Below are 17,679 nucleotides of genomic sequence, written 5' to 3' on the forward strand. Positions count from 1 at the left end.
ACCACAATATATCCAGTTACCTAGGAAAGTATGGTGTGATGAAAATGCCAGTTGGAAATTATTTCTGGAATAAAGTTTCAGAGGTGGAAACCACACAAAGCATCATCGACGGCTAATGAGATTAAGGGAAGGGACGTGGCATGACTTCTGTTCCCTGGATAGCTTGTCTTAGAAGCCTTATTAATGGAGTCACTCAGGTTTCTTAATAGCCTCCCTCCATTCTCCTTCCCTCATCCCATCTCCTGCATGTCCACAGCCTTCTTCAAGCACCAAATCTGGAGTAGCACTTGGAGAACTGCAGGGCTGGCTTTCATTGCAGTTCTTCAAATGCCCTTTCTAAAAGCCAGCATGCCCTAGTCATCAATTCAGTAACAAATGGACTCATCCAGCAGTGGAAGAGAGGAAAATTAGTGTATTGTAGAATATTTTCTGACCTACTAGAGCACAGAATCTAGATTGACAATGAGATTTTATTGCCAAATGCCATCACCTTGTGACAGAAATTTGAAAAAGATTAATTTCTCATGGTTTTAACGTTTCTTTCCATGCAGTGGGCATAATGATTCTAAGACTATAGTACTTTATTGTAATCGACCAGCTATTTAATTATTTGTGCCTTGTTCATATACTACATATAATTTTGATAATAAGCATGATTTTCTCTTAACCACTGCCAAGCACATGTCTATAAATTAGAGGTTCAAGGAATTCAGTCATTGACGAGGTGTAATACAGAAAGCACGGTGTCTTGGCTTGCAAAGGACCTAATTTAATATTGCTTTACATCTTCCCTGTGGATTCTGACTTTTTATGGGTTGATCTACTACTATTTCAAAAGCTAATAAATTTCTATTTTTACTCAATGCTCAATAAGGGTTGCTATCTTTATTACAGCACTCATCTGATAAATATTTACGTAACTTGAAATACCAGTAGACTGTAATTTCCTCTAGAGAAGGAACATATTTTGAACATCTCCATGACAGCTATTTGTCTTTCCTCAGTGTGTGACTGGTGAATGCATGATTAAGATGTGAAATACAAAGACCTAACTGAAGAAGAGTATGACATCACTTTGTCACACTTCTTCAGGCCACCACATAACTAGGAAACTCAGTCGTTCAATGGACAAATGTTTATTGAGCAACTGCTGTGTGCCTGAGACTCTGCTGAGTCCTTGGTAGATATCACTGAAGAGGGCAGACAAAAATATCTACCTTCAAAGAGACTGTATTCTAGTGGGGGGAGTGGAAGAGACAGGAAGTAAATAAGAATATATATATATATATATATATACACACACACTTAATATAGGATTATTTACACATTATATGACATATAATATGTATTATGTTATACATTATATTGTATACATCATACATCACATAATATAGAATGCACACCTTATGTACACTATATTACACATAATGTTCCCCATACACACCCCCACACATTCATATAAATGCACACACTAATATGCACACATACATACAAAAATAAGCATGATATACAAGATACACTATGATAAGTGATACAGAGAAAAGCAGAACCGGTAACAAGAGGGGGTAAAGTGATGTATGGGCAAGGTGTGTGAAAGTTAGCTAGGGTGACCAGTGAGAGCCTACAGAGAAGGTAATTTTTGAGAAATGATCTGAAGGGAGGGAGGGATGAGTGGGGAGACCATTCCAGACAGGAAACAGAGGAGAAAAGACTGGGGTGGGAGTGTGTCTGAGATCCTTAAGAAACAGCCCCAAAGCCAGTGGACAAGGGCCAGAGGGAGAGGGGATGGGGTGGGGAGGTAAGGAGGTCCTGTAGGTCTCTGTAAGGAATGTGGGTTCATTTGGGCTGTGATGCGATGGCGCTGAAGTGTTCTGAGTGGAAGAATGATGTGATTCCACGGATATTCCCTCCTGATCCCTCTGGATGAGGTACGGAGATCTCGACTGCAGGGAAACAGGCAGAGACAGGGAGACGGGGTGAGGTTGATGTAGTAATACACCTAAGGACATTGGTGGTTTGGAGGTAAAGAGAAGTGGTCGGCTTTTGACACATGCTGGGAGGCAGCAGGCTGGCTGGTGTCTGGGGGCAGGGGTGGTGCCAGGCTCTAGGTCCCTAACAGGAAAAGCAATGGCCTTTTTCTGAGACGGGAAAGAGATGCCTATCACACGTGGGCATGAAAATCTTGGGTGGGCAGGTGGATATAACAGTCTGGAAATCTAGAGAGAAGTCTTGGGTCATTAATCAGACATGCCTCTTTCCGCTCTGGGAGTGGATCACACTGAAACTACTTTCCAAATGATGAAAATTATTGGGATGGCTTGCCTTTTCTTTATCTCTCATTTTGCCCCTATTAATAAAGATTAAGGGTTTCTTTTTTCCTTTTCCTTAACTTCCACTAATCCCTGTTTATGGAGAAAGGATTGAAAGGAGAGACTTCTCCTGGGCTGAGCCCATTTTTGGCTGACAGGAAGGGAAGAAGTTATGCGAGACATAAGATTAACTTTTTTTTTTCCCCTCTTAGCACACTGGAATATAAGTAAAAAGAGAATATTACATACTAGTATATTCCATTTGCTCTTAAGTTATCTCAAACATAAGAAAACGACGACTATGAACGCAGCAATTTTAGTGACAAGTGGATAATACAGTATGACCCAGCAAAGATGTGAAAGTCACTTATTATGGTATATTTTAGAAAGTGGATTAATGAGTCACACCATGTTAAAAAGATAAATCAAACATTATATCATTAGGATTGCATCTTTAACTCTTTAAAGTCGTTAAGGCATCATTTTGCACTGTTGTCCAAAAAGTGGAACTACAAAAGTTTTAAAATGTGCCCTTCCAAATAATTATGTCCAAGACAAAAGAAAAACCAGAGAAAAATGGAACTATTGTTATTATAAAAGACAATATTTGATCGATTGCTTGTCATTAACAGGGCTATTTGACAACTTCGAATAAATATCATTCTGTTTTGCTTCACGTATTTTTTAAAGGTAGGAAAAAATTGCCCATGGAAAAAAAGGCAATGAAATAAATGGTTTATAGTCAAAAGTAGAAGAATCTTAGGGTCATTTATTTCATAATGGTCTGTTGTTGTTTTTTCCCAAGGGTTTATAAGACAATGCATTATACTTTTCCATTTTTCCACAATGTTTAACTTGGCTTTACATTAAATAATGACTCTGAACCCAATGTCCTATCCTGCGTGGGTATAAACTGTTGTAACTGCAAATGCTCAATACACCACTGTGCCATCAATTTATCTGAGTGAGTTACAACAAATCAATATTGAATTTGTAAAGCCATTGGTCTTTAATTTTACATGGGAGAACAATCTCTAGGCGGAAAATAACAACCAAGGTTTTTGCTTGCCCTTCTCCCTACAGATTTTTATATTTTGGAGTTAGAAGGGCAGTAATGGATTACCTACCTTCCTGACTCTCACACTTAGGTTGCTAACATTGTATTCTGTGGAGGAGAATGTCAAGGAGAAGAGGAAGAAAGTCATCCACAGTTACCACCATTTAAAAAGGATGGCAATTTAACAATCCTATGTTATCGAGAGGTTCCAATCCCAGAATAACGAGAAGCCTTCCATCACTCAGTGATGCAAGGAAGATGGGGGGGTGTCGACTGAATTTATTCCAGGTGCTCTTCCTGCTGCATGTTGCCCAATTATGCTTCAATCCTTTAAAGCTTTAAATAATGAGAAATTTAGAGCATTATGCAGAATTAATACCTTAATTATCTTTGGGTTTTCCTGAAAACATCATCAATCAGTAATGAATGAGACTGATGAAAAAACCCAACTCGTAAGTCATTTCATTCTAAGAATTAATGTCGGAAATCACCCTCACTGTATAGATGAGTTGAAATATCTCCACAGCCTTTCACATCACTCCACTCTACGTGGTTAAGTTGATGCATGTTATGGACTAAAGTGAATTGCTAAGGGTTAACTGGTAACATGAAATCAGGGCAGGATGGAGGAACTGTTTGACTTAGTGATCCCAGGGCAAAATTCACAAAGGATTCATCAGATCCCACTGAGAGGAGTAAAAGAGAAAATCTGTAGGGCTTTTGCTCCACAATATGGATATTTTTCCTTCCTTCATTTATTTAATCAGTAAATACTTGCTAAGTGCTGGCTAGCCTGGGCTATCAGAGGATGAGGAGGTGTGTAATTCAGTGTGGGTGTCAGACAAGAAGCACTTCCCAGAGAACTCAGCTTTCAAGCGGCTCATTGTGGACCAAACGTATAAACCAAAGCAGATCTAGGGAGAAAATGGGGAGACATGCTGAGAATAGGCTGGAATCCGGGACCGTGTGATACAGGTACCACCTATCCTTCAAATAGAACAATGAAGAGCTTGTTTTTTAATCTATGTACCAGCTACTGTATATTGGTATAAACTTTTTTAATGTACTAGTCACAAAATCCTTTCTTTCCCGTTATAACACACGATACATATTCCCTCAATTCAGCACTGGAATGACCTAACTGCTGTGATCCTAGCAGTCTTCCATCACTAAACTAGAAGTTCCTTCTGGTGGTCTGTGAAATCCTTCCCTCCCCCTGTCCAGGGCCTCCAGCTCTTTTCCCAGCACTTCCTAGATTCCCTCCTGATGCTCAGGGGACTGTCAGGAGGAGTTAACCAAGCTTCGTCTGAAATTGCAGGAAGGCATGGCTCCTTGCCTGGTCTAGTGCTTTATTTTTAACCATCTGGATCTTTGGGTAGAGTTTGCCCTCAGTGGTTCACCAAAATCTTGACCGCTTTCCATCATCTTAAACAGGGTCCCAACAGGAAATAACTGCCACCCTCGAGGAGAGTAATGTACACCGGTATTCCTTACAAAGGGGCTGCTTGTATCTGAATACACCTAGAGATGCCACAGGGGTAGTGTAGACACTTGGAACAAGGTAACAGTCAAGCTCTTATCACCCCCTGGGCTGGAAGCAACAGGGGAGAAAATGAGCCCTGAAAGCCAGAGGGAAAGACCACTGTAGGGTCAACCCCTTTGAAAGGAGCTGTGACCTTTGGCCTCTGCACCTTCGAGCACAGCCAGCTTGAGGGGATTTTGCAAGAGTGACAAACACCTGGACCTCACAATCATGCTTCCCTCCAATCGTCTGCTGGGGCTTCTTACTGGCAGAACACAACTCACAACCACAAGAGGACAGCTAATTTTTTTTTAGTTTCCACACATAAGTGATATCATATGATACTTGTCTTTCTCTGTCTGGCTTACTTCACGTAGTATGATAATCTCCAGGCCCATCCATGCTGCTGCAAATGGCATTATTTCATTCTTTTTAACAGCTGAGTAATATTCCATTGTATATATATGTACCACATCTTCTTTATTCATTCACCTGTCAATGGACATTTAGGTTGCCTCCATGTCTTGGCTATTATAAACAGAGACGGGGAGGGATAGATTGAGAGTTTGGGATTGACACATACACACTACTATATTTAAAATAAACAACCAGGACCTACTGTATATCACAGGGAACTCTGCTCAATACACTGTAATAACCTAAATGGTAAAAGAATTTGAAAAAGAATAGATACATGTATATATATAACTTAGTCACTTTGTTGCACACCCGAAACTAACACAACATTGCTAGTCAACTATACGCCAATATAAAATAAAAAATTTTTTAAAAAAGAGGACAGTTGTTACCGTCATCCATTCCTGTCAGGTTGTAATTAAATAAGCTCCTCACTGGTGCTTGGTAGCAGACACAGTCTTAGATTAGGGGGTAAAGGGATAATTACACAGCCTTTGCTGTCAAATTTCTTACTCTGTGAGGCATCTCAAGAAGAAGACTCATAAATTAAAAACGTCTATATACAATGAAAACTACCAAAATAGAGATCCACACAAGTGAGGTGGGATGATAGCTAACAGAGGCTGTCAGACCCTATACTAGGCATTTTTTGAGTATTTTGTTATATCCTTTTCCAAACCCTCAGGTGGAGGAACTGAGGCTCAGGGCAGTTACGCACCCTGTGCCAGAGAGGCCTGTATGCTTGAATTTAACCTCGAGAACAGCAGAGGCTGTGGTCTCCAAGAGAAACCCAGCTCTCAGGGTAAACCAGAAATACAGAAACTACAGTTTACTGAATGGCGTGAAAAATAACGAGGCCAATACCAAAGGCACCACATTTAATATAAATACTGAATGTAAAGAAATTAGCTAATCTGTGTATAAATGATTTAATAATAGTGTCAGTAACTGACACATCCGCAGCAAGTGTCACCACATGTATAAAATATATGCATCACCTTCATGTTCCCTCTCACACCCCATCAAAACGGTAAGGGGTTCACCACTTCCCAGGTGAAGGCTGTGTCCTGGGTGAGGCTTCAGGGGCCTGTGTTCTGGGCTCACCTCCTATGAGGAACCAAACTATTTCCTAAGATCTTAGAAAACAAGTCAATGTTCTGGATCTTACCTCCTCCTCCAGCAAGTAAGATCCCGGCTGTTTAGATCCTTGGTTGACCTACTGTGAATCCAGTCTTTATGTCTCCTGTTTGTGTATGGAAAGTTCGTAACGGGTATGGCTGCTGGAATGCCCACTATATGCTGTATACTGGAACAAGCAATTTACAAATACCTTGCTTCATCTACTCAAAAAGAATCATTACCATTTTACTTTTATAAATGATGAAACTTGGACTTGAATACGATACATACTTTTACAACTATTGAATCCTTGTCTCTCTAGCTTCAAAGCCTATGTCCTTTTCTCTATGAAGCACTTAATTTAGTTTCCTCAGCCACATCTTCTGCACAAATAACATTTTACCATTTATTACACTGCTGATCTTAGAAGGCATTCCTCATTTCCTCTAATGATTAATTTTCAAGTCTAACAAAAAAATAGTTTAATACTGTTGGGAGAAAGGACAGAACACTTTCTAACACCAATGAGTTATGACTCATTTGTCAATTTGTGTTCAGATAAGGACCCACACATATTCCTTTTATAAAAAAAAACTTCTGCCTGAATGTTACACTAGCAGATAAATTTGATGTCTACTTGACTGCTATCAGACCTTATATTGATTTGAGGTAAGGGTTCACCTATGTTACTGTGGATCATTTCTGCAAGGTTTTTATCCATAAAATATAAATTTCAAAATAACTATACATACCACATCCCCCACTCTATTGAAGATTCCAAACTAACGAGAACAAAATATTAAAACTTTATTTTAAAAGAATGACTTCCTTTCTTTCTGTCCTCCAGTAGTTTTGTCCTTCACTATTTATAAGTCCAGTTTAATTTGAACAATACTGCCCATGATTATCCAACACGAAGTACAATGAAAACAGGAAGTGCATTTACAGGTTGATTTGTGTATATGTGTGAGACCTAAGGGCCTGAATTGCAGTCAGAGACTGCAGCATCCCCCTTGAATAGACTGTGTGTGTCCCCAAAATTCATATCTTGAAGCCCGGACCTCCAAGGTGATGGTATGTGGAGGTGGGTCCTTTGGGAGGTGATAGGTCATGAGGGTAGAGACCTCATGAATGGGATGAGTGCCCTTATAAGATACCGAAAAGGTGATCTCTCCCTCTCTCCACCTTCTGAAGACACAATGAGAAGACAGACTGCTGTCTGTGTTAGGAAGTGAGTCCTCATCAGACACTGAGTCGACCAGCACCTTGATCTTGGACTTCCCAGCCTCCTGAACTATGAGAAATAAATTTAAATCACCCAGTCTATATCTCAAACTGTCTAAGACACACCTGTGTCTGAAGCCTACATCCTAGGGGTCTGGGTTTACCTCTCTGTCCTCCCCAAGTGCCAGAGGACAGGGTCATTACGCAGAGTCGATGGACTATCGTTACACAGGCAATCACTAGGAAGCCATAAAATAGGGATATTAAGAAAGCAGAGGTAGGTCAATCTACAATGTGATTTTTAAATGATTATTACTGTTGTTTGTATTTGCTTTTTAGTTTTAATGTGATATTTGTCATGGATAAAACCTCACACACAAGCCCAATATATCACGCAGATAAAAGTAGAGTTGGTTGAACTGAGGGTGCTCCAAATGACCTCAAGCGTCCTGCCTGTACCAACTGCTAGTAGTGGCAAACCAAATAAAATACACAGATCCCAACCATTGGGATTCTTCACCAAGAGAGCAGGTCAGCGGGAACACCACAAGAAGAGGTCACCAGGAATGAATAGCAAAGGTACCCCAAGAGGCTGAAAATTTTAAAAAGAACATGATGCAGGGGAAAGAACCACCCTGGAAATAAACCCACTTGAGAATCTCAATGGAGCCTTCTAATCTGCAGTGAGCAGGACAGGCAAACCCATAGTGAAACTGTGACAAAATGCAGAGGTTAAGAACACAGGACTCGGGGAATAGGAGGAAACAGCTAACTGTGCCTGGAGAAGTCAGGAAAGGGTTCCAATGGTGAGGCTCTAAGACCACCTGGGCTTCTGTATGCAAGGAAGGCGGCGAGGACACTTCTAGCAAAGGCACACATGACACAGTCTATTGGTCCTTTTGGCTAAATTATGGTGAAGGGTGTTAAGGAAGGAGAATGACAAGACAAGACTCCCGTGCCCCGAAGATCAATCTGGTATGTGTGGTATATACTAGAATGGAAAGAGAAACTGGGATCAAAACACCTGAGAGTGGAACAGCTGTTTAACAGAGAAATCTGGAAGGTCCAATCTCAGTGACTGATGAGGGTAGAGAGCAAAGACGGGTTTGAGATGCATTTAGGAGATAAAATGAATACCCAGTGTAGATTCTCTCTCCCAGCAAATACTTTGAAGGTAGGAAAGCAGAACGAGATGAAGTGGGAAAGGCAGTTTATAGAATTACCTCTCCGGAACCGCTCCCTCTAATGGACATATCAATCCTCATACAGAAAGAAAGAGGACTTACAGACGGAGTTTTTATGGCTACTGTCCTTGCTGGGAAGCATCTTGACTCCTCTTGACTTCAATTCAATCGCCTTTTTCACTGGAAGAAACAAAATAAAACCATTATTAGGTACGACTCAGAGAGATATCATAAAATTGTGTTCTATCTTCACAGCATTTCCAGTCATAACTGCTTTCTTACCAACCCCTGGAATATGAGACGTATTCTAAGGGGTGAATGATGCAAAGCAAATGAAGTACAAGAGCCTGTGAATAATTAATGCAAGTCTATCAACCAGCAAGATCATATCTTATGATAGCAGTGTCAGAAGCTAAAAATAGTATGTAGTAAGATTACCATCTACACCCAAAGCTGCTTACTACCAGCGATGGCAAATTCGACAAATCATTATCATTTCGCCAAATGACCCAGCAGACTGCTCTCTCAACTTACATGCAGTGACTAGAGTTTTCTAAATTTGCTACATACATGAAAAATTTTGAAGAAAAATGAAATTTATTCATTCATTCACTCATCTAGTCATTTAATCACTCAAAGTTTAACAAATATCCATCGATGGGAAGCTAGTAGGAGGAAATGTTCTAAGTGTGGGTGATTAAATGCTAAGAACACCAGTACTTACAGACCCTCGTAACCTACAAGCAATATAAAAAATGTATGACATTGGTTTCTAAAGTCATAGTTCTCAGGCTTTAAGTTTCTTGACTTTACTAGGTTCTGCATTAAATATTTTAAGAAGTTCCACTTTTGTGGTCATTTCTGGGGAAAAAAAGTGGGAAGTCATTTGTGGGAAGAAAATAGATAATAATATTTTAATTTAAAATTTTCCATTTTGAATATTAAAATTATCATATCTTTATTAAAATTAAATATTTTAATTTAAAGATTTCTGATTTACATATTTACATATGATTTACATATATGGACCTAGAGTAGCGTGAAGACCTGGGCTCAAATCTTTGCTCACAACTTGGTAGCTATGTGGCCTGTGTAAGTTACTTAACTCAGAGCCTGTTAATTTATCTGCAAAAGGAGTGTGATGGTTACTTTTTATGTCTACTTGACTGGGGTCCAAAGTGCCTAGATATCTTGTCAAATGTTTTCCTGGGTGCTTCTGTGAAGGTGGTTTTTGGATGAGATTAAGTTTTAAATCCACAGACTGAGTAGAGCAGATTGCCCTCCCTCCATGGGGGTGGGCCTTATCTAATCCGCTGAAGACCAGAATAGAACACAAAGCTGACACTTTCCTGGGCAGAAGAGAATTCTTCAGGCCTGACTGCCTTCACACTGGGTTATAATTTTTTTTCAATATTATTGCTTTTTTTCCTTCTAATTTTATTGAGATATAATGCACATACAGCACTGCGTAAGTTCAAGGTGTACGGCACAATGATTTGATTTACATGTATAATGAAATAATTACCACAGTATGTTTAGTAAACATCCATCATCTCATACTGATACAAAATAAAAGAAAAAGAACAAAATTTCTTTCTTGTGATGAGAACTCTTAGGATTTATTTTCTTAACTTTCATATATAACATACAGCAGTGTTAATTATATTTATCAAGTTATACATTACATCCCTAGCACTTATTTTATAACTGTAAATTTGTACCTTTTGACTGCCTTCAACTAATTCCCCCTCCCTCCACCCCTCGCCTCTGATAAATGCAAATTTCATCTCTTTTCCTATAAGTTTTTCTTTGCTTGTTTTTTGAAGTATAACTGACCTAAAACACTATGTCAGTTCCTGGTGTACAACACAGTGATTTGATATTTCTGTACATTTCAAAATGGTCAGCCCGATAAGTCTAGTTACCATCTGTCACCGTACAAAGATGCTACATAATTACTGAACTATGTTCTCCATACTGTACATTTCATCCCTGTCACTCACTTATTTTGTAATTGGAAGTTTGTGCCTCCTAATCTCCCTCACCTATTTCTCTCCCTCAAGCCCTCTTCTTTGGCGACCACCAGTTTGTTCTCTGTGTCTTTGACAATGTTTCTGTTTCACTACATTTGTTCGTTTGTTTTGTTTTTTAGATTCACATAAAAGTAAAATCATCCAGTATTTATCTTTGTCTGACTGCCTTCATAGTGGGATATTAATTTTTTTTCCCTGCCTTCAGATTCAAACTGAAACGTTGGCTTTTCCCGGGTCTTGGTCCTGCCAGCCTTTGAACTAGAACCACACCATTAGCTCTCTTGGTCTCCAGCTTACTGACCCACCCTGAAATCTTGGGACTTCTCAACCTCCATAATTGTGAGAGACAACTTCTTATATTTCTTATATAGGATGGTATGATATATATCATCCTATTGGTTCTGGTTCTCAAAACAGCCCTAACTAATACAATGGGCATGCTGATATCAAATGCAGGGGAACAGATATGTGTTCCCTGCACTATAATGAATGCACCATATTTAGGAACAGACCCTGGACGTTGTGGGCTCTGTACACGACAGTGTTTGTTGCTATTTTTGGATCACTTGCATTCACATGGCTTCCCCAGAGGAGAGATTGTCCTTCCATCGCTGATGTTACTGGACATTTGTTCCCTCTCCCCGTCCCTTCCCCTGGTCACTGAATTTTCTGACCCTCTGGGTACCACGTGTCTGTGGCTCTACCTCTCAAGGCCCTCATCCCACTTCCCATCTGGCCTCTGTACACTACCTTATCTGACATTTGTACGCTACCTTATATTTAAGTAAGCATCTTCAAACACACCATGGTATTTAACTCTTTCCACAACCCACTGAAGTAGGTATTATGAAGATCCTTACTCACATTAGGAAATCAAGGTTCACAGATTTGTTGAGAGGACATAGGGAGTAAGATGTGGGATTTGGATTCAAATCTTCCCACTCAGAACCCAACACCCTTCATTGTATTCTGCCCACTTGACAATGGAAGGCATGGAGGTAGAGACTGTAGGATCCCGACACCTGGAAAGAAGCTGAAAACGCCGAAGAGCTCTGTGCCTGGAATTCAAATCATTGCAGCATCACCAGGGTTAAACTGCCAGGACAGTCTATTGACTCTGCTATTTCTTTTCTCTCTGCACTAACAAAATAAAAGCTGATTCTCTCCCATTTCCCACCTTCCTCCCAAAACCCAAGCTTTTGAATTCAAGGAGAGAAGCAATTTCCTCACGTTGGTGTTGACAATTCCTTTCCTTGTCAAAGGAGGCATTGAAGAAAACCTCCCCAAAGGAGGGAATTATAGGAAGTTGCTTCAGAAGCAAGGGGAGGGGCTGGCATTTGAGCAGGTTCAGGACCAGGTGGGGAGATGGCGGCTTTCACCAGTGCTGAGATGCATGACAGCTACAGGTAAGCCATGGACGCAGGGCATCTGATGTTTGGAAACTGGTCACAAGGTACTGAGGGTGAGGCAGGGGCCATCTCTGATGGGGCCTGTGGTCAAGCTGAGGGATGGCCTCTCGATGGATGTCCAGGAGAAGAGGACCAAGGAGCACTCCTGTGATGGGGAGCATCCTACCTGAGAGGACGTCTTGGGATGCTATGGAATGAGGTGTGTGTGTGGTGGGGTGCTGCAGCATGGTGTAGAAAATGGGAGGACCCAGACAGTGATAGATGCCAGATGTTCACCAGTGGACTAAGAGGAAGACTCAGGGTCAGATATGATTAGACAGAGGTATTGATCTTTGCTACGGAGCCATTTTATAACCATTGCACCAACATAATGGCAAGCTGGTACTATTTCTACCCCCCCCCCACCCATCCCTCATCTGCTGCATCTTTCCTTGAACATGGAAATCTCTCTGCCCAGCCCTGAGGGGGGGGGAAGGAGGAGGACTCTGGATGGAGGACAGGAGGGGCTTCAGGGAGGTGATGAGGGGAAAGACCCTTTGAGGAGGGTCCCTTCCTTTTCTTCACAACATTGCCAAGAACCAGGGCTGTCCAGAAAGAGGATGTGTTAACTTGAAACAAGTTAGAACTCAGAGGAGGGGAGAATCTAGAGCAGTACAACACCATCGTACTGAAGAAAAAAAAAAAAAAAAGTTCCCTGGTGGATGTTAGCTTCACTCAGCTACATACAGCTACTTTCTGTCCTTTCCAGGGAGAATGTCCATGACTGACCCCTAATTAAGCTCAGCCTGCTCCTTGGACCCTCCCAGCTCCCTCCCCCGGCCCCAGAGGCAAGAAGTCAGAGTTCACTGTGATCTTCCACACACATCAGACTTCTCTCAGGAAACCCAATCCTACCATCTGCCTCTGGTGTCCTTGGAAATTCCTGTACCAGATGATAGAATTCAATGTCTAACACCATAGTTTACCCATAATGAGGAGCTCAGAAAATTCCAAATAAACAAATAAAATGCAAAATTGTTTCAAACAAACTTAATTTACTAAATACAGGGACGGACACCATTGAGAAACCTCACAAACCACAGAGGAAATTTTTTCAAATATATACACCAACTACTGACAAACTGAAGAAATCGGGGTTTGGAATTTAAAATATAAGCCCTTTTTTTGGACTTATTATTAACTCAGAGGATTATCGTGATTTTATTAATACTTCTCCAGGCTAAAAAACTCCCTTCAAGTGGCACGTGAAAAGAATATTCACAATTATTGATAGCAATAATAGTGAAATCCTTGGAAATCCTTTGAGTTGAGAGAGCTTACTATACAGGTGCGTGCACACACACACACATATATATACTTTCACATTTATTTTATATTTCATTTATATGTTATGTATTTTTACATATTACACACTATATATTTAATATATGTTATATATTAAATATTTTACATATTATATATATTACTGTTGTATAAATATTTTACATTTATTATATATAAAATAATGTATAAAATATTTATGTATATAACATACATAAATTAATCTATTGAGCTTTCTTATTGTTAGAAATGTTCTTGTTATCTAACTTAATTTGTCTTATAATTATTTAATCAATAGCTTTCTATTAAATTTGGTAAGCAATTATAGTCCATAAGCTATTAATCTTTTGTATTTATCAATACACTGTCCTTTTATATTGTCATCTTAGCAGATATGATAATTCAAATTCCATTATTTATGTTACCTTATTCTTGAATTAGGAAAACAAAATATTTCAGAAAAATATTTTTGGTTCATGTGTTGTTTGGAAAATATTTTGTTTTCCTTTATTATTGGGGGAAAAAAATCTAAACTTCTGGATTATCTCAGAGATTTTTGTTAATCTTTTTCATTTTGAAGAGAAAAATAAATGATTTGTAAATAATATATTTTGAGGAATCCCAGTGGTTTGCATTCTTTCACTTACTGTAAGGCTTACTTTTTTTTCTAAGCATTTACACCATAATATTTTAGAAATGCTTTCAAAATATTAATTTGCTTCATTAATAGATCCAATTATAGCAACCCTTACTTAAATCGTTTAACATTTCTTCATTAGATTTTATGTGTTTTATACTGACGAAGAGTCATCAAAATTCATATCACTTTATATTTTTAACACATATTTAAAGATTTTTTTAAACTGCATCAAAGTATCTCTAAGAATCCCTAAGAATCACTAAATATTTCAGTATGGACCCACTTTCCTATTCTCTGTTAATTATATAAATGCATAGCTCATGTTGATGCTGATAAAAATCAGTTTAATCATATGACCTTATATGGTTGTTATCGTGGATGGATGACGGAGCCATTCCCATCTAAAACCAGAGCCTCCACCTCTGCACTGGGGCTCATCACCTCAATAACATGATGCCATCATTTTCCTCCTTCCTCACAATCATTCTTTCTTTTCTGCTTGATCAATCCCATTATTATACAAACATGTTTCACTTCCCATCTTTAAGAACCGAGACAAAACAAACAAGCAAAAAGGCAAGCATGCAAGCAGCGAACAAACAGACAGAACTCTTTCCTGCCCATACTCCCCAGAGCTGCCTGGCCCTTTTCTCTCCTCTCCTGGGAGCAGTGAGAGGAAATTCCTCCAGTGAATCATTTTCTTTGATCTCTTCCCATTCTCTCCTGAACCTGAAAACAGCCCTATCAAGGTGAGCTGTCACCTCCGTTGCTAGATCTTGTGGTCAGTCCTCCAGTTCCCTTTGTCTGTGATGTGAGGTCCCCTCCCCCCATGTCCAGACTCCACACGCTACGGTTCTCCTCTGATTCAATGGTCACTCCTTGTTCATAAGTCTGAGCGTCGTCCTGTGATGCTTTGGTATTTATCGCCATATTTTTAAACTTTCCATGTACTCCCTTGACCAAGATCCAATAGAAGTATTATAATCATCTAATAAAATATCATTAATATTACAATATTATTAATGAGTAGTAATTTTTTAAATTACTATGTATTTGACACTCTGCAAGGTGCTTTATATACATCCTGTTTTAATTCCACCGCAAAGTTATAAGATTTATGGTGTTTATTATGGAGAAAAAAATGAGTTACAAAGAGGTTAAATAATTTATCCTAGGTTACAGGGCTTAAGGTGGAAGAGCTGTCCTGGAGCTGGGGGTCTGATTCTAGAACCTGATCGCTTTACGAGGAGGAGATGCTGTCTCCTTTATAAATGATACCACTTGTTTTAAAATTTTCTTGTTGGGGCTTCCCTGGTGGCGCAGTGGTTGAGAATCTGCCTGCTAATGCAGGGGACACGGGTTCGAGCCCTGGTCTGGGAAGATCCCACATGCCGCGGAGCGGCTGGGCCCGTGAGCCACAATTACTGAGCATGCGCGTCTGGAGCCTGTGCTCCGCAACAAGAGAGGCCGCGGTAGTGAGAGGCCCGCGCACCGTGATGAAGAGTGGCCCCCGCTTGCCACAACTGGAGAAAGCCCTAGCACAGAAACGAAGACCCAACATAGCAATCAATCAATTAATCAATAAAAAAAATAAATAAATAAAATCTTTAAAAAAAAAAAAAAAATTTTCTTGTTGTAAACAGTTTGTTATTGCATTATACAATACTTATGTAACTATATATTAGTAAACATGTCTTATCATACCACATTTTTTTAAATCAGAATTTAATTGACACTTCAAACCATTATCTAACAAATCGTTGAATGAACGTGTATGTTAGCTGCTTAAACATGGGTTAAATATTTATTAATATTCATCCTGTTACAACAAAAACTATGTACTGAGTCACATACCATTGAGTGTGTTTTCCTTTTCTATTGAATTCTTTTATTATGATTGTAGTAGTATATGGACATTGTAGAAAACTTGGGAAAACCTAAAAATTATCAAGAAAAAACCAAAAATAACTGACTGAATAAACCCATCACCTAGAGATGACTGCTGCTATCATCATTTTTTATGTATTTACTTCCAACCCTATGTATATTGCACATATAAGTTAATAGGACATTTCGGTAAAGACACATATATGATATTTACAGAATAAAAATAAGACTGTAATGTATTTTTATTCTGCTTTTATGACTGTTTTGAGCATTTTTGCTTATTACATATTTCTCATTAGATAGTGTGTGTATGTATATATATATATATATATATATCTTTTTTCCCCCCCGAAGCTTGAGGGATCTTAGTCCCCAACCAGGGATTGAACCCAGGCCCCAGCAGTGAAAGTGCCACGTCCTAACCACTGGACCACCAGGGAATTCCCAATTTTTAATCAGATATTGAGGTCACTGAATACTTTTGAAAAACACTTTTAATGGATTGGTCACAATATATTTAATTCCTTTACTCTTAGATATTAGCCTTTTTCTTACTTCTTGCAGTTGTATATGATACCAAACAGCTTCCAACACATCATTAAACTCTGATCAGTTTCATGGAAAAAAAAGGGCCAGAGTTAGGATTCTTTGCTCAAGGTCTTAACACATAGTGCTAAACTGATTTTTAGGAAACTGTACCCATTCTCCTCACCAGTTGAATATAATATCTTGACTGTATCGCCTTTGCCAACGTTGTTTTATGTTTTTAATTAAAAAAATTTTTTTGAAGTATAGCTGACTTACAGTGTTGTTAGTTTCTTTGTACAGCAAAGAGATTCAGAGAGAGAGAGAGAGAGAGAATGTAAGACGTATACATGTTCTTTTCCAGATTTTTTTCCCTTACAGGTTATTACAAAATACTGAGTAGAGTTCCCTGCGCTGTACAGTAAGTAGGTCCTTGTTGGCTATCAATTTTATACAGCATGTAAAAGAAAACAGTTACCAATTTGATAACTGAAAAATGCCACCTCACTTTTATCCGCATTTCAAACAAGTAAGGTGCTTATTCCCTCGTTCTGTGAGATAAACTCTCCTATAACGTATTGTCTCGTGGTCTACAGAGCCGCCCCTCCTTATACAGCGGGGACACGGCTGTTCCGAGGCCCCCAGGGGCTCCCCGAAGCCGCAGAGGGGAGCGGACCCAGAAATTCCACGTTTTCTCCTTCGCACGCGCCCGACACCAAGGTTAAACCCTAAATCGGGCCGAGTCAGAGACGAGCGCCAACAACGCATCACACACGCGAGAACAACGAGAACCACCGGTCGCGCTAACAGTCATGCGCCTGCGGCCTCTCTCGCCCTCACACTAACTGACTCGACGGATTCAATGCCTTGCCCGTCGAGACTACGCACCGGTCACGCGCTGTGGCGTAACTTCGGCACTTGGAGGTGTGAGAGCAAAACCAACGCGCGCTTCTTTTTCCTCCGTCACAGTGTCCCCGGCAAAAGGCTCTTACCCGAGCTCCTAGCCACCTCAGCAGGCGAGTCTTTTTCTTCT

General features: G+C 39.6%; 1 protein-coding gene across 1 annotated transcript in view; it reads right to left on the reverse strand.

Annotated features, from left to right (window-relative positions):
* The window catches only part of CSMD1 (CUB and Sushi multiple domains 1), a 1,828,277-nt gene that overhangs the window by 602,843 nt on the left and 1,207,755 nt on the right, over window positions 1-17,679 (reverse strand). Inside the window, exon 7 of the mRNA XM_057537433.1 lies at window positions 8,935-9,012. Coding sequence (XP_057393416.1) covers window positions 8,935-9,012 — 78 coding nt within the window. The remainder of the gene's footprint in view (window positions 1-8,934; window positions 9,013-17,679) is intronic.

Source organism: Balaenoptera acutorostrata, chromosome 21 (assembly GCF_949987535.1).
Source record: "Balaenoptera acutorostrata chromosome 21, mBalAcu1.1, whole genome shotgun sequence".
Taxonomy (NCBI): Eukaryota; Metazoa; Chordata; class Mammalia; order Artiodactyla; family Balaenopteridae; genus Balaenoptera; species Balaenoptera acutorostrata.